Here is a 22502-nt window from a genome sequence, read left to right as displayed (position 1 = left end):
TCTTTCCATAATTTGGATCTTCGTACCTTAAGTCTAGTAGAAAATCATGTAAACATTAAATAAACCCAATCGGCTGGTTTTGCTTCCAATAAGGATTAATTATATCTTAGTTGGGATCAAGTACAAACGACTGTTTTATTATTACACAGAAAAAAGAAATAATTTTTATAAATTTGAATTATTGGATTATAATGGAGTCTATGGGAGACGACACTTGTTCTTTCCAGAAATATATTATTTTGGGGGGGGGGTCCATGTATTATATTGTGTATTTACCCCATAAAAAATCATTATTCAGCAGCTGACGTGACTTCCGGGACTATTTGTATGAGCTTGAGGCTTTCCAAGTGAGTTGAATTTTTGTGCATAAAGTAAAATATTTTTCTGGTATGGATCCCCATATCATGAAAAACATAACTTTTTAATTTTTTTCTACTTAGAGCTCTAAATCTTGTTCCAGAAGTGGAACACTTAAACACTTAAAAAAGGTATCGTTTTCCTCCCCCCCCCCCCGGGAGAGCGCACAAAATGTTCAAAAAACATACCTGCCCTCAGCACTGCTCTGCCTGTCACTTAGGGCTGCCACCTCACCCTTTTAAAGCCAAACACATATGAAATCCACAGCCTGCATGGCTAATTAGAGATTCATTTAGATGCATGATACATGGCTGCACAGAAATCAGTTCAGTCTGCAGCATCTAAATGAATCTCTAATTAGCCATGCAGCCTGTGGATTTCATATGTGTTTGATTTTAAAAGGGTGAGGTGGCAACCCTACTGTCCCTGCTAGATGTGTAAGTTACATACGTTTCTAAGCAAGTCAGTGCTGGTTTTGTTGCAATTTTGTAAATAACTGACATTATGCTTAATGCCAAAGGTATTAAAAGATAAAAATATAGAAAAGCCAGTATTTATTCCCAGAAAAGGTTGTACCCCTTTAGCACTCCATCCAGTTTAAGTCTAGGCAGAAGGAGAGTTCCAGAATTGGGAGAACAATGTTGCTCCTTCCTTTTCTGCAGTATTTGTCTGCATGGCTGTGTGATTGTTTGTTACAAGGCAGGTTTGTTTATATGCTGCGTCTGTTAACCTCTGCCATTACAATTGAGTAATCAACCAATGACCATTCAAATTATGTGACTGGTTACAGTTCACAAGCACCCAATAAATTACTAGGAGGAGGGCAGTATCAACATCCAATAGGAAACAAGTAAGGGCAAAGCCTGGGCATGATGATGTCATCATATAGGAAGTTTTTGGTGTGTCAGGTTCAAAACAGGCCACTCCCATCACTTCAGAAAACTGGTCAGAGAGACAGGAGAAGGACTGAGTTAATAGGTATAAAAATTAGCTTTTACAATGGCATTTTTACTTTTTGTTATGGAAAATGGTTTTTCTAACACATTGAGAGCATTGTTAGTGGTTTCATAAGATTTGTACATTGAAGGTGAACAACCCCTTTAAGTTAACTTTTAGTATGTTAAGAAATGGCTAATTCTAAGCAACCTTTCAATTGGCCTTCATTTTTGTTTTGTATTGTTTTTTTTTTTAATTATTTGCCTTCTTCTAAATCTTTAAAACTTTCAAATGGGGGGTCACTGACCCCATATAAAAAACAAATGCTCTGTAAGACTACATACACATTTATTGCTACTTTTTCTGTTCAGGTCCTCTACTATTAATATGCCAATATCTTGTTTAAATCAGAGCATGGTTTCTAGGGTACATTAGACCATAGCAACCAGACTGCTTGAATTGCAAGCCTGAGAGCTGCAAATTAAAAAACGAAATAACTCAAAAAACACGATATTGAAAACAGTTGCAAAATGTCTCAGAATATTACTCTATATCATACTAAAATTAATTTAAAGGCAAACAAACCCCATTAAAGGAGTGGTTCACCTTTAAAGGAAAACTATACCCCCCCAAACAATGTAGGTCTCTATAAAAATATATTGGATAAAACAGCACATATGTAAAATCCTGCTTCGGGTAAACAAACCATTATCATAATAATATACTTTTCTAATAGTATGTGCCATTGGGTAATCATAAATAGAAAATTGCCATTTTAAAAAATATGGGCCGTCCCCTGGGATCGTACGACTCACTGTGCACACAAACATACCAACAAAGCATACAAGTTAGGTCACATGAGCCAATTAACAGACAGAGTTCTGTCTTTTGCTTCCACACTTCTTCCTGTTACAGTTAGAGCTGTAGTATTTCTGGTCAGGTGATCTCTGAGGCAGCACACAGACCATCACAAAATGGTGGTTCAAGGCAAGAGATGTAAAAGGGCAATATTTACTTAAATATATATTCCAGCTTGGTAAGATTCTTTAATATGTCACTTAACCTTTAATATGATGTAAACTATCTGTTGCTTAAGTGTTCTTTTTGGGGGTATAGTTTTCCTTTAAGGTAACATTTATTATGTTATAGAACGGGCGATTCTAAGCAACTTTTTAATTGGTTTTCATTATTTATTTTTCTATTTTTATAGTTATTTGCCTTTTTCTTCGGACTCTTTGCAGCTCTCAAATAGGCGTCGCTGACTCCCTTCTAAAAAAACCCAAAACAAATGCTCTGTAAGGCTACAAATGTATTGTTACTTTTTATTACTGATCCTTCTATTCAGGCCCTCTCCTATTCATATTCCAGTCTCTTATTTAATGAATGATTGCTAGGGTAATTTGGACCCTAGTTACCAGTTTGGTTATAATGCAAAATGAAGAGCTTCTAATAAAAAGCTAAATAACTCAAAAACCACAAATAATAAAAACCAATTGCAAATTGTCTCAGAATATCACTCTCTATATCATACTAAGTTAATTTAAAGGTGAACAACCCCTTTAAATGAAGCATAAAATGTGCAGTGTGTGTTAGTGTCCATCCAATTATGCCTGGTGCATCCTTTGAGTTGTAACATGGACACAATACACACATTTGTTTTTTTTTTGTTCTAAAAAGGTGCATTGAAAGCACTTTCACTTCATGCTTCTCTCACAGCAGTTGAGGGTAGAGGAGAAGGTAACAGAAAACAGAACTAGAGGGGGGCGGCCCTGGCGCAGGACGTGCATCCGGGCCCCCCTCCGTACACCCGGAACTGGCCGAGGAACATGCGGCGGGCAGACTGCCGGGGGGCCCTGAGGGGGTGCGGGCCCTGGCCCACTCACACCCCCTGCTCCCCCGGTAGTTCCGCCCCTGGAAGGTAGCATAATGTATGATGTATAATGAACTGCTCCTTCTCTAAAGGTCTGGTTCTCATGGTACTCCGGAAACAAAACAGGCCAAAACACTGCACAGAGCCAAGGGTGACTTTAAAGAACATCCTATGAATTCATGGAGGAGGTCGTAGTTTAGGTAAGAGCAAAACAATGATCCATTTTTAATGGACAGCACATATCAAATATTACATTTATTTAAGCATGGGAAAACTGACCTGTAATTAGAAAAAAAAATTGTAATATGAGGCAACATCATTATCCTTTTCTTCTTGGTCTGCATTCTTTAAAGAGATACTGACACCAGAAATTAAACCCTTTGTTACATCTATCATAATATTGCCTTTGAAAGCAACTTACAACTTTGCCATAAAGTATTTGCACAATGCTTTTCTGTATGAGGGGGCTGCCATATTTGTGCAGCAGGAGTCCGTTGGCATTAGAATCACTGACAGGCAGAGATAAGACAGTCAGGTTGGCAAAACAGTCAGGTTTAGGAACTAACAACTACTGACAAAAACAAACCTGTCAGCAAAAAAACAAAAAACAAACGATTAACACGACCTATAGTAACTTTTAATCTACATTCATATTTTAAAATGTAGTTTTTTTAGTGTCAGTATCACTTTAAGACATTTCTGAATACAGCAATGATTACTTACATATTCAAATATTTTGAAAGACAAAAATACCATACAAGAATTCTTTTAATGACTATACAGAGAGGCAGACTTATTGAGAAGGGACTAAAGAAAGTACCGGCTACATAACACAATGGAATGTGTGGCAGCAGCTGAAGTCATATGTACACCTTGAGACATGAAAAAGTTTCAGGGAGAGTAAAATTATATTTAACATTTGTTAAAAAGGAAGTGAAAAGACTATTATCGGCTCAGTTATTTTACACTCAGCAAACATTAGGGGAAAGCTTAAGTTTCATTTGGTTTAAAAATAAAAAGAAAGGAAGTCACCAAATGTAATTTTGTTTCTAAAACATGCTGAGGTGTACAAGTACTTTCATAACAACCAAAAAATTGCGTCCACTAATTACACTATAATTATTACAGCTTTCCCAGTATTGCAGTTTATAGAATGGAAGTATAAACAATTACAATGAAAAAGTAAAATATATTTTCAGAAAATCAATATTGCAGCTATAAAGTTGTGGCTGGGAACTTAACTGAATTTACTTTATAAACCCTTTAAAGGAGAACTAAAGCTTGACTAAAGAAGTAGCTAGAAATGTTGTACATTATGTTTTGGGCTTCTGTACTAGCCCAAGACAAGCACAGCCCTTTAGCAGTAAAGATCTATGTTTCCAAAGATGCCCCAGTAGCTCCTGATCTTCTTTTCTGCCAATTCACTGCACATGCTCTGTGCTGCTGTCACTTACTGAGCTTAGCACAGAAACCAATGCAATTAGCATTAGAGTTTAATAATCAGCCTTGTATATGTGGCATTTTTAACCAGTCATTTTTAGTGTTTAGTTCTCCTTTAAATGCCACAGAATACAGAATGTACATTCTATGGATAAATCTGCTCATTTGTTCCAAGGAAGGATTAGAATGGGGCAAGTGGTTCCTGGAGGTGCAATTGCCCAAGTGACCCCATACAAAGACATATTTACACAATATATGGTTTATGGTTTTATTATGGGGCATCACATACAATGCATTTTGGGCATGAAATTCTACAAACACCCCTAACATTCATATTTACAACGTGATTATGTTTATGTTGTCCTGAGAAATAAATATTAGGGGACAACTAAAAGTCCCCCCAGGAAATGCCCTGAAAGAGACAGCACAACATTTTCCAACCAAAAAGGCTGTCCTACTTGAGACAAGAATATTAGTTCATCAATTTGATCATCTAATTTAGCTTCACAGGGATGTACATTGATAGCAAGTATTTTGCAATTGAGCCTCCAGTGTGCCAACTATTGGATATTTGGAAAATACACCAGCATTGAAGACTGTAAAGTTGTTTCTTGGAGACACGGTCCAATATATTAGAGTCCGTTTATCCCTAAGCGTGAGTGTGGTCAATACTAACATTTGATTTACACACTACCTCTCTGATCAGTCCATTTTGCAATCCCACTTTCTCATCATGCTCCAATGTAAAAGCTCTGAACACTGAAAACTCAATTTAAATTACAAATGACAGGAGGGACAACAATATGTTAATAACAGTTCCCTTTTTAACAGGCTGTATATTCCACTGATTGTAGCTGTACTTCCCCTTGTACTTTCTGTTTACAGAAGAAACTACTTTGTTGCACATTTCATTAGCTTCAACATTACATAGATTTCACGATATACAAACTTTTAAAATTCCAGGTATAAATGGGAATTATAAAATGTAAATTACGCAGACAATTACATTTTTAGAGAAACGTAGAATATTATAATGCAGCAGATTCTACATGACCTGCAAGCTTTATCACATGCCTGGGCATATCAAGGAACCTATTTACTAAAACTTAAATTAATCTTAACTTTTAATGAAAACAAAGTCAACCAAACTCCCTTCCACGAATTTAACTCATATATTAATAATTAAAAATAAATAAAAAAAACGCAAATTAAGTGACAATTCACATTGTACGATTGGTGGATTATTGGAAAAAAAAACCCCGAATTTATCAGATTATCCAGCTCGGATCACTATGTCAAGAAACAACTTCAGGGACATCTGCCATTGACTTCTACAAGACCTCAACAGGATGAGAAGGAGTATTTTCAGATTTTTAGCAGGTTTGGGGTATAATAAAGCTCTAATAATTTGAGTTTTCCCGAGGTTTAATAAATGGGCCCCCAAAAGTCCCTGCAGAATGTGCAGACTCTAAAGAAAGAGACAGGCATTAGAAATACTGTGCACAAAGACTTCTTTTATTTTCATTCCCAAACATGTCCAAAAGCTGTCATTGGGTTTCAGCTGACAAAGTACAGTACAAATCATCCAAAGACTGCAAAGACTGTGCCTTGTTTCACCAAATAATTGTGTAAATACTTTCTACTACAATAATACAATGTAGGAGAACATTGTATTATTAGTAAAAGAGAACCTATTTGATCTTATTTTATATGGTGATCAGTCTGCAGATTTCTCCATCAGATTTTATCAGAGCTCTTTTGGATTTATTGTTAGAAAAAAAAAATGCACATGTACCTTTTCTTATTAGTCACAGTTGTAATGCACTCCGTGATTGTACTTCAATTCCAAAAATAATAAATTATGAGAAACTGCTGAAAATACGCAGTTATTAACCTGAAGGCATGTTTATTGTATGTGAAACGCTCTCTCAGGTTAATGTCACACACTGAATTCTCCACTGGCAGAAGATGCTGGCCGAGAAAACTCTGATTCCGCCCTTACTGCTTCTTGTGGGTATATCTTATAATGTTGGCAAAAGAGTGGCTAAAATAGATTGTTCCAGCTGTCAAAGGGCATTTGGGACAAAGCAACATTGAAAATGAAACTGTACTTACCACTCAATGAGCTGATTGTATGCTGCCAAACTGTTTCTTAGATAAGGCTGAGGATTGACATTGCAGCCAAAAGCATATCTGAAATGTCCATCTTTCAAGCGATGCGCCTTTCGTCTTGAAACCACAGATGTTAACAGATCTTTTAAATGTTTCTAGTAAATAATAAAAATGCAAAAAATCAGGAAGGGTAAGCTATTTGGCTGATGGCACATGGAGTTTTACGGGATCAGGCAAAACAGTGGAAGTGAAAGCACCACTAAAACATCTCTCTAAAAAATATGTCTATGTTAGTCGTGGTGATGATAGGTGGACCCTGTTCTTAAAGGGATGATTCACATTTAAGTTAACTTTTAGTATGTTATAGAATGACTAATTCTAAGCAACTTTTTAATTGGTTTTCATTATTTATGACTCTTTCCAGCTTTCAAATAGGGGTTACTGACCCCCATCTAAAAATAAATGCTCTGTTGGGCTACAAAGGTGTAGGGACCTGTAGGGTTAATTCTCATATGGTCTGAACCACATGGTGGAAATCCCCGGCCTGTGCAGCTACATGCTCTCCCAGAGTCTTGGAGGGGGGCAGGAGTCCTTGTCGCATGGCAGCATGTCTGGCAGATACTGGAGGGTGTCACAGGGTGTCGCTGCTGCAGCACCTTTGGATATATAGGAGAGCCATGTGCTCACAGCCCTTTTTCCTGCCTTCACTTTCATTGAGAGAGGGTGGACAGAGACTACTGCAAAGATGTAGGGGAAGGAGCCCCTGGATGGCTGGGGTGCGTCAGTCCCAAGCCTGGGAGCTAGACCTTGAGCGTCTGGAGCTCCTAAATGCAAAACCTGGACTTTGTGTGCTCGTGCTATGGACAGTGCTGGGAGCTATAGTTCAGATGCGGAGAATAAAGTAAGTTGTGTGCCTGGTTAGGAGAGCTTGGAGACTTTGAGGATGTCATCACGTGGATGCCTGCTCCAGCTCTGTGTGAGCCCCCGGGTGAGTCTGCCTGTGGGAGGGTAGAGGAAACGAAAGGATCCAGCGTGTCTCCCGTTGTGATAGAGGCTTTGTGTGTGCCTGCCACGTGGGAGCAAATACCTTTTCCATAGGATGCACACACTATAAATAGTTTATTACGCGTTTTCTCCAATACATTTGATAATTGTACAAATAAACATTTTCTGTAAGATTATACCTAAAAGTATGCGATTCTTTTAAAAAATTTCAAATTTGGTACTGTCTGGGATTCTGTGGGAGTGGAGGCTACACCTAGAAGTAAAGATAAAATTTCCCCTGGTCAGTTCTAATGGGATGCAAGTACGGAAAGCAGACAAGAGCACTCATTTACACATAAAATTCAGAGAATTGAGACTGTATATGTTCCCACTTGTAGGAGTCACCCCCTGCACCTCAAAATAAAAATGTCAATCAATCAGCTTATGATGGTTTAGAAGTCATGTACAGCAGCTCACCTCTAAAGCACAGATAACAATGGTCACTGCTTCTTCCGTTACATTGTCCAGTCCATGTTCAAAGGCTGTAACAATCATACGTCCCTCCAACTGTCCTCGTGTAGGAAGGGACATAGTGTGTGAACATAGTTTAAGCTCATCGTCTTCCTGTGGATCTCTGCTTACAAACTGTTGGGCTCCTGCCAGGGGGTTCTGTGGCTGAAAGCGATGCTACAAAGGACAAAAAGTAGAATATGCATTGATAATTGATCAGATAAGAAGCTCACGAGCAGGCATTCACTATCTTTTGGTTCAGCTCTCCAATTTCAAAATTCAGACACTGGTTGCTAGGGTCCAAATTACCCCAGCAAACAATGACTGGTTCGAATGAGAGACAAGAAGATCAATAATAGAGGGTCTGCACTGAAAGGGAAGCTATAAAAATGAATAACATTAAAAGTTGCGCTTTAAAGAGCAGCAGTTTATGGGCTTTTTAGAGCTGAAAAGTGAGCAACTGAAAAGAAGCTAAGAACAGGCCATTCTATAACATACTAAAAGTTAAAGGGAATCTGTCGTCATTTTAAACTTTTTTTTTTTTTTGCATTTTTATAAAAAACACACATCCATAAACAGTCTGGCAAATAAAATGTTAATCCACAAATCCATGCATAAGTTATTTTAGTTTGTATTTTGTCATGGGGGCTTCCATTTCTGCTCATTACACATTCATCCTGTGCTGCTCTAACAGCAGGCACAGCATTACCTGTGTGCTTGGAGGCAGCCACTCTGTAATGAAAAGCCAAGTCGCACTACGACATGAGAATCTAGCTGTACACTCCCCCTCACCTCTCTGCCCATGCGTGTGATGTTTGGAGGAGAGAGGTCACATGGTTTGCAAGGAAGCAATTACTTTCACTTTCCTATGTCCTGCTCTACAGCTGCACTAGCAGCCCCTCCTCCCACAGACACTATCAAAGCTCCTGCCCTTCTGTAAGTTTGTTCTCTGCTTTCCTTTGGAGGGGGGAACTTTCTCTCCTTGCTGCCTTCCTAGTTAGTTTTACTGGTTACTAGATGAGGTAAAGGAGCTGTGAGTTCCCTCTGCTATCCACCTCACACACACTGCGCTCCTTTCCTGCCTGCAATACTTCTTTTTTCATTAACTACTTACTGCCTCCTTTCTCCTGAGCTATTTTAACCCTTCCTAGACTTCCTCCTAAGTTTTCAAGTATGTCCTCCTTATTTTATCCTTTTTTTCTATTCCCTGTCATCAGTCCTGGGAGTGTACTCCTGTGTTTCTGCCATTCATTTTTGTGTAAACAAATATAATAAACTATCTATATAAAATATTTTTTCCAGTGCCCAAAATGAATTGTGTGTGTGTGTGTATATATATATATATATATATATATATATATATATATATATATATATATATATATATATATATATATATATATATATATATATATATATATTTATTTTTGAAACGTAAGTGGGGGCAGTGATCACAGGACTATCTTATTTCAGTCCTTCTGAAGTGGTGTCAGTGGGAGCTTATCTTGATTCCTGCCTATTGTTCAATTGACAGGCTCAGCAGACAAGGCTCTATTTACATTACAGCAGCTTGTAGGAGGGAGGGGTAATGACATCACTCCAATTTGCAGTGCAGCAGTAAAGTGTGACTGAAGATTATCAGAGCACAAGTCACATGACCTGAGGGCAGCTGGGAAATGTCAAAATGTCTAGCCCCATAGCAAATTTTAAAATTAGATATAAAAAAAATCCATTTCTTGTTTTGAAAAACGGATTTCAATGCAGGATTCTGCTGTAGTAGCACTATTAACTGATACATTTTGTAAAAAAACATGTTTTTCCATGACAGTATCCCTTTAACTTGAACATGAACCACCCCTTCAAGCTAGTCTCAAACTCGCAGTTCTAAAAATAATCTTCACTCTGACGGAAGAGCTTTTGAAATGAACTTACATCAAATTTCTGGCGTACAGATGAGATTTTCTTTTTTCCCTTTGGTTTCCCAGGTTTTGTTGCAGAATTTAACGAGCCAGATCCTTCTGAATATGAAAATAAAGAATCAATTAACAATAGAATCTATATATATATTATCTCAATAATCAAAAAGGAATTTCTACAGCAGAAATCAGCATTGTTTATTGGTATTAACAATTTCATTTATTCTGTTACAATTGTGTCATTCATTAACTGGTCGGTTTTTCCTCACTGTGTTAGAGGCCTTTTCAGGCGCCACTGTTGTTGCCAATCAACTTAGAGCTAACAATGAGCCTTTTACTTAGGTTGCGATACTGAGTGATGTATCAAAGAGGGTAGAAAAAATATACCTAATGCTGAGCAGGTAGTAACACTGTGTTAGTCTGTGACACAATTGTAACAGAATAAATGAAATTGTTACCATTATTAGGTGGGACATAATTAGATATAGATAACATTTGCAACAGTTATAGTGAAATTTGTTTCTTCCATATATACTATGAGAAAATGTTACTTGTCTATATAACATCGTTACATGTGTCTTGGTTTTAATCTTTGCTTATATTAAGCATTAACAGGAGGTTTTTGAACATAGTAAAGGGATTTTGAATATATACTTTAATTGGTGTTTTGTTAATGACGCTGATTACGCAACTCTGTTACAGCTGTTGTTTCCTGCCAGTTAGTAGATAAAAGATTTGTTCATAGATAGTTTTGGCCTCTGAAGGGGCCGAAACATTAGTCCTAAAGCTGTATTATTAATAAACTCATTTCAGAATTTTAAGTCCTCTGAGTGCTGATTCTTCTGGAATGGATGGAGATGATTTGCCGATCGTGCACCCAGGCATACGAACAATTTATTTGAGAGTGCTGGCCTCCCGGTGGTATAGGTATAGGTTATATATATATATATATATTCTATGATGACAGCACTCCACGGACAATAAGCAACAAAATAATAAAAAAGGATTTGAATTAAAGCAGGTTTATTATTTCCAACGTTTCGGTTCTAGATTTGAACCTTCATCAGGGAAAGGTCCTTTCCCTGATGAAGGTTCAACATTGGTGAAACATTATGCTTTATTCATATTTGTGTATCCAAGGTTTTCGGCCCTAGTTAGGGCCCTCATCAAGGACATTGGAGTGCGGGTCCTTTGAAAGAATATATGTGTGTGTGTGTTTTATACACAGACTGCCATAAACTTTATAAAGTTGCTGCATTACAGATGGTATTTGCTTACTATACAGGTATGGGACCTGTTATCCAGAATTCTCAGGACCGGTTATCCAAAATGCTTGGGATCTGGGGTTTTCTGGATGATGGATCTTAGTTGGGCTCAAGTACAAAGTACTGTTTTATTATTACAGAAAAAAAGGAAATCATTTTTAAAAATTTGAATTAATTGGATAAAATGGAGTCTATAGGAGACGGTCTTCCCATAATTCAGAGCTTTCTGGATAATGGTTTTCCAGATAACGGATCCCATACCTGTATAAGCTGTATTTTGATACATTAAACTAAAATATTTAAAATGGGCTCATGGGACCCCACTATGCTTATGGCACAAAGGCATATTTAAGGCACTGCTAAAAGCTCCTGGATTGCTTTTTGTGGGTTTTTAGGTATTTTACTTTACTGAAAGTGGTTCTGCACAATTTGCCAACTAGATGTTTTATATACCAGTACCCCCTATAAAATCCAGGAGTGTGGTCTAAGATAAACAATGCCAAGAAACTAGAATATAATTATTTTAAATGAGCGAGATGTGGGCACAAGTAGCATGATTAACAGGAAGTATGCCCCTTCCAAGCACAATAAGCATAACGTAACCGGAAAGAAGCCAAACCGCTTTAAATGCGACTTAATTAGCTGACAGTACAATACAAATAAAACACTTCATTTTGCATGATAATTCACATTTGCTACAATTAGTTGGCCGGATATGAACTACCACACAGTCATAATATTCATTTTATGATTCAGTTATGAAAATTAGCATTACTGCAGTTTATATATTTATAATAATGAAGTGGTTTTGCATATGTACAGCAATGCCTCGATACAAGCATTAACTTTTATGCCTTTCTCAACATTAGCCTCATCATTATGTATTTTCCTCAGTACTGTATAATAAATGTAATAAGATTATGGATTTATTTTAACATTAAAGAAAATATGTTTGTGCGTTATCTACTATAGAGCAAAGGCTAATGAAAAACTAGTTACATTTTCAATAAAGATTAAAAAAGGGATCCATCACCCGGAAAGTTTTATACAGAAAGCTCCAAATTACTGGAAGGCTGTCTCCCATAGACTCCATTTTATCCAAATAATCCAAATGTTTACAAATGATTTCCTTTTTTTCTCTATAATATTAATAATAATAATAATGATAATAATAAAACAGTACATTTTACTTGATACAAATGAAGATAGAATTAATCATAATTGTATTATTAATAATAATTATTGGAAGCAAAACCAGCCTATTGGGTTTATTTAATGTTTACATGATTTTCTATAAGACTTAAAGGGTTGTTCACCTTTAAATTAACTTTTAGTATGATGTAGAGTGATATTCTGAGACAATTTGCAATTAGTTTTCATTTTTTATTATTTGTGGTTTTTGAGTTATTTAGCTTTTTATTCAGGAGAGCTCCAGTTTGCAATTTCAGCAGTCTGGTTGCTAGGATCCAAATTACCCTAGCAACCATGCAGTGATTTGAATAAGACACTAGAATATGAATAGGAGAGGCCTCAATAGAAAAAGGAGTAATAAAAAGTAACAATGCATTTGTAGCCTTAGGGAGCATTTGCATACCTCCCAACATTTTGGAAACCGAAAGAGGGACATAAAAGGTTTTGGCCACGCCCATTTGTGGCCACAACCCTAATTACCATGTCCATTTTACAAAATTTGGCAGGTTATGAAAGTTTGAACACATTTCTGTAGGTTTACAGTATCTATTCCAGGCTCTCTGCCAATTAAGTTGGAAACTTTGTATCTTTTTCTGGCTGTTCAGTGCAGCAGACCAAAGCGAAACTCAAAACTTATTAGTACAAATCCGGGACAGGGTTGAGCTGTCAAAAGCAGGACTGTCTCGCTCAAAAGGGACAGTTGGGAGGTATGCATTGGTCTCTAAGATGGGGTCAGGGACCCCTATTTGAAAGCTGGAAAGAGTAAGAAAAAGAAGGCAAAGAATTAAAAAAATAACGAAGACCAATTGAAAAGTTACTTAGAATTGGCCATTCTATTAAATACTAAAAGTTAACTTAAAGGTGAACCACCCCTTTAAAGTATGAAGATCCAAATTACAGAAAGACCCATTATCCAGAAAACTCCAGGTCCTAAGCATTCTGGATAAGAGGTCCTATACCTGTATATGAGAAACTGAGCCTATGATGCAAGCCACAGGACAGAGCAACAGCTAAAACCAAGTTTGCTTAAAAAAATAAATTAATTAATAATTTAGTAAACCCAGTAGGACTGTTTTGCAACCAATATGGATTCATGCAACTTAGTTACAAACAAATACAATCACTGTATTGAGAAAAAAAAATGAATAATTTGCATTAAATGAACTTTGTGGCTGATGAGATTCCTGTAATTTGGAACTTTACACATATTGGGCTTCCAGAAAAGGCATCCTATATCTGTGCCAATGAGTAATTCACAGTAGGAAATAGGAAATAATCTTGGTTTTATATGAAACGGGTATTTAAAAGTGCAGAAGTCATACGATTATGTACATTTTCTGCATTTGTATATGTGCAAAACAAACGTGCAGAAGAAAAGCTTGAACGTGCAACTTACCAGGTGCTGAAATAAGTATTTGACAGCGCGTGAGAATCGCCAGCAAGAAGTCATTATGGGAATGAACTGCAGGCAAAAAGTGTAAAAACATATTAGTTGTTAGCAAATGATCTATATTCATGGAATGTTCCAATGTGACAAGCAGGAGAAGCTGTGGGTACACCAAGGATGGGAGGATGGGACAAGCTGGGGAAGCTGTGGGTACACATAAAGGTGGCCATACACGGGCAGATAAAGCTGACGATATCGGTCGTTTGGACCAATTTGACAGCTTATCTGCCCGTATATGGGGGCTTCCGACGGGTCTTCCCGATCGATATCTGGCCACGAAATCGATCGGGAAAGTTTGATTTTTAACCGACCGACCCGTCGGAGCCCCTTGGCACATTGTAATTCGATCGTTCGGCCATACGGCCGAACGTTCGAATTACCCCCGATATAGCCATGCCGTTAGTGGCATATTGGGGAAAGATCCGTTCGTTTGGCGATGTCGCCAAACGAGCGGATCTTTGAGTCTATGGCCACCTTAAGGATCTAAGGAGTGTTCATATGGGACAAATGGGAGAAGTTATGGGTACACTAAGGATGGAAGGAGTGTTCAGACTGGACAGTGGACAAGCTGTAGGATTGTCTGTACACATGAACATCCCCGTTCACTGCTTTTTTGTAAAAGGTATATTTACAGCAAGGGCATACAATATTAATATACAGCTTTAACAATGTATAAATTCATGATCATTAAAACAGAAAACCCAAACTTTATCACAATCCCTTGTTTGGCTGATGCTAGCCGTTTACATTTGCCCTATTTTATTTTATCAAATTTGACATCTATAGCACTTATACAAATACCTAGATTTGCAGAACTAGGCCATGCTGGAATGCTTATTATGGCTTTTTGGGGGACTTTTTTTTCTTCATCTCTTCTAAAATCTCATGCACAACCAATAAGTGGTGTGCAGATTTTGCCAATGACTTGTTTTTCTGTCTGTTTTAATTACCATTTTTGTAAAAAAAATCAATAGACTGCTATATTGTAATTCTTTAGAACAAGGGGATTTCAGACCAACGACTCGTGAACTTTCAGGCGAGACCAAGTTAGAATCACGAGTCGAAAACAACTTAGTCCCATGTGTACCACAAAAAAGCAATCAGATAGTGGACATGAAAGTAAAATACTTTTTGCAGCATCACTTTGACTCAAAAAAAAAAAAAAAATACAAAGAGTTGGTATATTTTAATGAAATCGCAAGCAAGGTCTTAAAGAGCTAGTTACACCAAACAGTAAGTGATTTATCTGCATTTAAATATAATGTACTGTTATTCTACATTGGTAAAGAAATGTGTTTCCTTGAGAAACAATACTCTAGTTTATATAAATAATCAACTGTTTAGCCATGGGGGCAGTCATTCAGGTTTAATAGGGCTTAAAGTTACAGAGGCACTAATGATCTATAGAGTGTGGCCATAAATTAGTAGATAATAAAATCACAACAGGATGTGGACTAAAGAGGTGCAATACAATGTATCCACCAACCCAAACTTCTCTAACAAAATGAAGCAGCTTTCCCTTGTTATACCATTATAAATCTTTGTTTGTAGTATGGTGGTTTTATGGTATACCAAAGTTAAAGCTTATCATACACAAAGCATTACGGTCACTTAAATTAGCTATATTTTGCTTTGTGTGTATTCTTAGTTGACCATTTACACAGAACATAACCAATCAAATCTGGTTAGTAACTCACTCATTACTGAAGATCTGATTGTCATTGCCTCCCACAAACACACGAGAAGTCCCTTAAAAGCGACACCTTATCCCACCCACCTTCTGCTTCTGATTGATCATTCTGGGGGTAAACAACTGGATCACTGCAGTATGAACATCCACATTACCAGGCCCAGACAGGCAAATGCCAGAGGGGCTGCTATAAGTTGCCCTCTGGGTACCCTCTGGGTACCTGAAACGCCAGGGCATATTTTGATTCTCAGTCTTTGGCCATTACCAAATTGGCCTGAACGCAATCGGTCCAGTGTATGTGATGCCAGAATGGGAGATGAAATAGTGTTAGCCCGTGCTGTGGTGAATACAAATATTCGAGAGACCTAAATTCTATGTTTTTACCTTTAAAGGAGAAGGAAAGTAACACTATAGAACACTATATTTAGCATTATAGAATGCTTTATCATGCGCGAGTAAACAGCTCTAGAAGCTCTCTCTACTTGTTTAGGATAGCAGTTGCCATAATTTGCTTGGTGTGACATCACTTCCTGCCCAAGTCTCTCCCTGCTTATTCAAAGCTCTGGGCTTAGATCACAGCAGGGAGGGGGAGAGGGAGACAGGAACAAACTGAGCATGCTCAAGCCCTAGCCCTGGAGGTTTAAGCTGAAAGAAGTCTGATAGAGAAGTCCATGGGGCAGATTTATCAAAGGTTGAAGTAAAAGTCGAATGAAAAAAATTAGAATTTCGAGCTAATTTTTTATTTACTTCAACTAGGGAATAGTCCAAATTCGATTTGAAAAAAAAAATTGAAAATTTGAATTTCAAAATTTATTATGAACTGTCTCTTCGCCATCTAAAACCTGCCGAAATGCTGTTTTAGACTATGGGGGACCACCTAGAACCTATTTGGAGTCAATTGGTGGAAAATCGAAGTTGTTTTTGAGGAAAAACTTTGATTTGTACTATTCTTAATCGATCAAAAACGGACCTATTCGATTGAAAACAGACCTATTTGGCCAAAAAAAATTCAAATTCAAACATTGATAAATCTGTGTACACAATAAAAGGAAAGAAATGCAGTGGGTTTTTTTGACAGAGGACTCAGAGTAGCATTACATTGAGGGTTTACCGATATATTTATATATACCTTTCTGATAAAGCTTACTTAATTTTAGCCTTTCCTTCTCCTTTAAGTGTACAAATATTTTGCCAGTATAGACTATTCAAGGCCACCTTGGTAGAGGCTAGCAATAAGACTCTGGTTTTATTTAAATATAAATAAAATATATACAAGCTGAAAATATGTCCTCCTTAACAGTGCTTAGTGATGTCATCTGCTATAATCAGTGCTCACTGACACTATTGCATCTTGTATCATTGAAGTAGGAATAGATTTATTTTGGTTATGTGTATGTGGAAACTGTAAATATGCACACAATATCAACTGTTTATTGAAGGGGAAAGTAAATAGAACATTAATCATTTTAGGAATGGGATATAGTTTCAAGTGAGTAATAAATCGGTTTCTGTTTAAACAACAGTTGGCCTAAACGGAATAAGAAAATTAGATGGTTTCTATTTATGAAGTAAGTGTTTGCCTCAATATTACAGGATCTGGTAGCAAGCGATAGTGAATAACTCAGTTTTGGTATAAATATTACTAACCCAAAATTTTATATTGGTTACGAAAGCTGTACAGCAAGAACAGTGACAAACCAAAAAGGTTCATTGTCACTTTTATTTTTAATTTAGCACACATTATTTTGAGTTACGTTATCCATTTGTATATTTTCAACTTAACGGATTAGTTATTATATTAATAGCCTGTGTATTCTCTCACTAGACAGACCAGGCAGTGAAATTCAAGAGGAAAATTTCTGCTAAAATCCTTGGAAAATGCCATTATTGAAAAGACAACAGACATCAAGAAAACAAAACCAATCAGCATTTTTATCATTCCCTTTTGGAATAAATTAATTTAGCAACAGAATGCATATATGAGATACATAGATGCTATGATAACAGACAGTAGGACTTCTGTTTTGGCAAGGCCATCCCCACCCAAGTAAAAGCTATAACCAAAAAAGAATCACTTGTAAAATAGACACTGAATCAATGGGGCAGATATACATAGGGTCGAATATCGAGGGTTAATTAACCCTCGATATTCGTCTGCAGAATGTAAATCCTTCGACTTCGAATATCGAAGTCGATGGATTTAACGCATTTCCTATCATCGTACGATCAAAGGAAAAATCATTTGATCAAGCGATTAAATCCTTCGAATCGAACGGTTCGAAGGATTTTAATCCATCAATCGAAGGATTTTCCTTGGATCAGAAAATTGTTAGGAAGCCTATGGGGACGTTCCCCATAGGCTAACATTGGCCTCGGTAGGTTTTACTTGCCGAAGTAGGGGGGTCGAAGTTTTTTTTAAAGAGACAGTACTTCAACTATCGAATGGTCGAATAGTCGAACGATTTTTAGTTCGAACCGTTCGATTCGAAGTCAAAGGTCGAAGTAACCAATTCGATGGTTGAAGTAGCCAAAAAAATCATTCGAAATTCGAAGTTTTTTTTATTCTATTCCTTCACTCAAACTAAGTAAATGGGCCCCAATGTGTTTTTACAATACATAGTCATCATATGGGGGGATGGGAACTAACTCATAAGTCAGTTTAGATATGACTGCATGCAATATTAACAAGCTCTTGGAAACAGGTTCTGCAGAGTAAAATCTGATGTGATCCTTCAACAGAAATAACACTATAATGCTATGAAACACTAATCAGACTTATATTGTGTGTGTATGTATATGTATATGTATATATATATATATATATATATATATATATATATATATATATATATATATATATATATATATATATATATATATGTATGTATGTATGTATATGTGTATATATATATAATACACAAAAGCCATGAATATCTTGTAAATTATATCCTTATAAACGGTGAGTTCTGATGTCATCAGTTATAAACGGTGAGTTCTGATGTCATTTCTGTCACATGATTCACTGAAATTTGTGTATTATAATAAATAAAGTACCCCCAGTTGCAAAATATGAGGATATTAGAAGTTACCTCGGAGTTCCATGACCTGTATAAAAACACTCGGCCTTCGGCCTGGTGTTTTTATATGGTCATGAAACTCCTCGGTAACTTATAATATCCTTATAATTTACAAGAGGGGGTACTTTATTCACTATGTAATACACAAAAGCCATGAATATCCTGTAAATTATATCCTTATAAACGGTGAGTAGTGATGTCATCAGTTATAAACGGTGAGTAGTGATGTCATTTCTGTCACATGACTCACTAAAATTTGTGTATTATAATAAATAAAGTACCCCCAGTTGTAAAATATGAGGATATTAGAAGTTACCTCGGAGTTCCATGACCTGTATAAAAACACTCGGCCTTGTGTTTTTATATGGTCATGAAACTCCTCGGTAACTAATAATATCCTTATATTTTACAAGAGGGGGTACTTTATTCACTATATATATATATATATATATATATATATATATATATATATATATATATATATATATATATATATATATATATATATATATATATATATATATATATATATATATATATATATATATATATATATATATACTGTGAGCAAGACCCTAAAAAACATAGAGCATGTGTGGGAAATCAGCAGATTAGAAGATGAGGAGCTACTTGGGGCATCTTAGGAGGAATGGATTTTCACTGCAGGCTTGTGGGGACCCTGGAATTATCGAAACATAAAGGGGCAGATTTACAAAATTCGAGTGAAGAATTCGAATGTAAAAAAATTCGAATTTCAAAGTATTTTTTGGGTACTTCGACCATCGAATTGGTTAAATTCGATCGAATTCGATCGAATTAGAACGATTCGAACGATTCGAAGTAAATATCGTTCGACTATTCGACCATTTGATGATCGAAGTACTGTCTCTTTAAAAAATACTTCGACCACCTACTTCGGTAGATAAAACCTACCGAAGTCAATGTTAGCCTATGGGGAAGGTCCCCATAGGCTTGCCTGTGATTTTTTGATCGAAGGATTTTCCTTCGATCGTTGGATTAAAATCCTTCGAATCGTTCGATTCGAAGGATTAAATCCTTAGATCGATTGATCGCAGGATTTGCGCAAAATCGTTCGACTTCGATATTCGAAGTCGAACGATTTTAGTTCCCAGTCGAATATCGAGGGTTAATTAACCCTCGATATTCGACTATTGATGAATCAGCCCCAAAGTGTAGCATTTTTAGTGTATCTTCATTTATCTGTTGTTTTCCTTTATAGGATAACTAAATCTTGCCGAAAACCTCCCTTGTGTAGTGGAGTTCACAGAAGCCATCTTCTTCCACTTTAAACCCTCTCTTGCCACTACACTAATACAGAGCTTGCAGAAGCTCATCCTGTTCCAACCATACATGCTCCTGCTGGCTTAGTATCGCCAAAATTGATAGAGGATCAGTAATGGCAAATGATCAGTAATGGCAAATGATGGTGCCTCTGAACGCTGCATGTTTATGGCAGGTTTACAAATAGGGACAATTTTTAGTGTAATAGACGTTGAGGGAGAGTTGGGGGAGGGACAATGTAGGCCAGTGGAAAGGGGATGAGGAACTTCTAAAGGGGTGTTCTTACGCTCTGCCTTTTACGAATTCAAGCCCAAGTGAATCAATCCTTATCCAGGGCACCGCTATCCCTTGATTAATCTCAAATCCAATAATTAAGGAGAGCACTTCAAGCAAAACTGCTGTGATTCAATTTATTTGTTAACTACAGTTCAAACAACATGTTTCGGGCCTTTCATTTTTTGATTCATTTTTGGTTTTGCTTGAAGTGCTCTCCTTAATTATTTGATTTGGGAAAGGGGATGAGGGTTTAGTTCTCCTTTAAAGGAAAAGGCTAATTCATTGGAGCATGCCAACATGTTAGGCACCCCAGTGAATTACACATTTTATTTCCATGGGCTCCTATTCAGGAAAAAAAAACTAATAAAAAAACACTTTGTTTTTCTTTACTGTTATTTTTACTGGCTCAATGTATTTATTTCCGAAAAAGCACTTGCCTGGGGGTGCCTAACATATAGATACTATAAGATCCTGAATGCCTTTTTGTGTGACCTTTTCCTTGCTTAGGTCTATGGTGCTGGAGGAATTAAAGAACTCTGTTTTACATTGAAACAGAACTATATCAACCCTCCTCATATTTGAATACAGTGTAGTGTTGAATTGTAACCCTACAATGCACAGTAATCTCCCAAGATTGTTAAGCAAAAGCAGACACAAATGCGATTCCTCGAAAAGACACATGAATCCTCCTACATCTATTAAGTTGTGATTGACTGACACTAGACAGCTAAAGAAAGCACTGAAGTAGAGCAAATCGGGATAAAGGGCAGGTGGTGGGATAAAGAGAGAGCCACTTCATACATACCGTATATACTCGTGTATAAGCCGAGTTTTTCAGCACCGAAAATGTGCTGAAAAAATTGACCTTGGCTTATACGCGGGTAACCTCTTTTAGATGAAATACGGTAGAAGGCAGAAGACTTCGCATCGCATTGAAAAGAACAATGGCGGAAGCCCAGCGTGAAGAGCTACACGCAGCGCACCGAGGGGGAATTCAAAAAAGACGCGCTATCCTCCTACCCTAGCTGAAGCCGGGCGGCCGGCACAGGATGGAGAGTAACATCACCGGCCCCCAGCATCTCCCGCGTTCTGGGCCCCTGCACACTTCGGAGGTAAAATGAAGTGGCCTGCCGTACCTTCCGGGTTCATGCGCATTTTGAGGTAAAGTCAAGTGGCCTGCCGCGCACGCTCTCTCTCTCTCTCTTTCACTAAAACTTGTTTGAATATTTGTTTGCTGCAAAAATGAATGTTTACCGTACTTTGGCCAATGTTTACCGTATGTCTGCTGTGGTGCAAAGATGCATTGTGCCTGGCTACCCACCCATCCACTCATGTTACCCACCCATCCACTCATGCTACCCACCCATTCTCTCATGCCACCCACCCACCCACATACCTATTCACTCGTGCCACCCATTCACTTATTGTGTGGGGAGTGTGTGTATATAGTGTATGATGGTGTGGGTAGAGAGTTTGTGTGTGTATATAGTATATGTGTGGGGAGTTTGTGTGTATAGTATGTGTGTGTGATTATTTTGTGGGAAGAGTGTGTGTGTAAAGTATATGTGTGTCTATGTGTGTATAATTGCTAATGGAAAGTATATTTTGTCTCAGCTGAAAAATATCTGTAATATAAATCCACTGGGGGGGACCAAATTTTCAGTGATTTAGTTTGCGCTGTAGTGATTGTAGCATAAAGGGTCTTAGTTGTGTCTAGGCTTATACGCGAGTCAATAAGTTTTCCCAGTTTTTGTAGGTAAAATTAGGTACCTCGGCTTATACACGGGTCGGCTTATACACGAGTATATACGATATTTGTTCCTGTCGAATGACCCTGTGCAGTGTCTTTAAGATAGCCAGCAATACTACCATATTACCTGCCACACATAAAGTATGGCTAAAAACATGACCCACATATCTGGTTAAATGAAGATATGACGGAGGTAAATCACTCTATGAATTGTAATCATTTGCTTTTTATTCAGGAAAACATTTTTATTTTAGTGCTAAAGGGAATTTTTATAGGGGTATTTTTTGCTAGTAATATCATTATTACAACCATATAGTTTTGATTGGATATTAATCATGGTTAGTCTGAGGAGTAGTGCAGACACTTTTTTGATTAACCC

The 22502-nt window shown here is 37.1% G+C and overlaps 1 protein-coding gene across 1 annotated transcript in view; it reads right to left on the bottom strand.

Moving 5' to 3' along the window:
- The window catches only part of LOC108714405 (transcriptional adapter 1), a 29860-nt gene that overhangs the window by 4513 nt on the left and 2845 nt on the right, over positions 1 to 22502 (bottom strand). Inside the window, exons 3-6 of the mRNA XM_018258605.2 lie at positions 13978 to 14043; positions 10142 to 10227; positions 8177 to 8386; positions 6719 to 6870 (exon numbers count right to left, since the gene is read on the bottom strand). Of these exons, the coding sequence (XP_018114094.1) occupies positions 6719 to 6870; positions 8177 to 8386; positions 10142 to 10227; positions 13978 to 14043 (514 nt within the window). The remainder of the gene's footprint in view (positions 1 to 6718; positions 6871 to 8176; positions 8387 to 10141; positions 10228 to 13977; positions 14044 to 22502) is intronic.

The sequence above is a fragment of the Xenopus laevis genome, chromosome 4L (assembly GCF_017654675.1).
Source record: "Xenopus laevis strain J_2021 chromosome 4L, Xenopus_laevis_v10.1, whole genome shotgun sequence".
NCBI lineage: Eukaryota > Metazoa > Chordata > Amphibia > Anura > Pipidae > Xenopus > Xenopus laevis.
The sequence above is the reverse complement of the archived record's forward strand: the minus strand, read 5'-3'. Positions and strand labels throughout refer to the sequence as shown.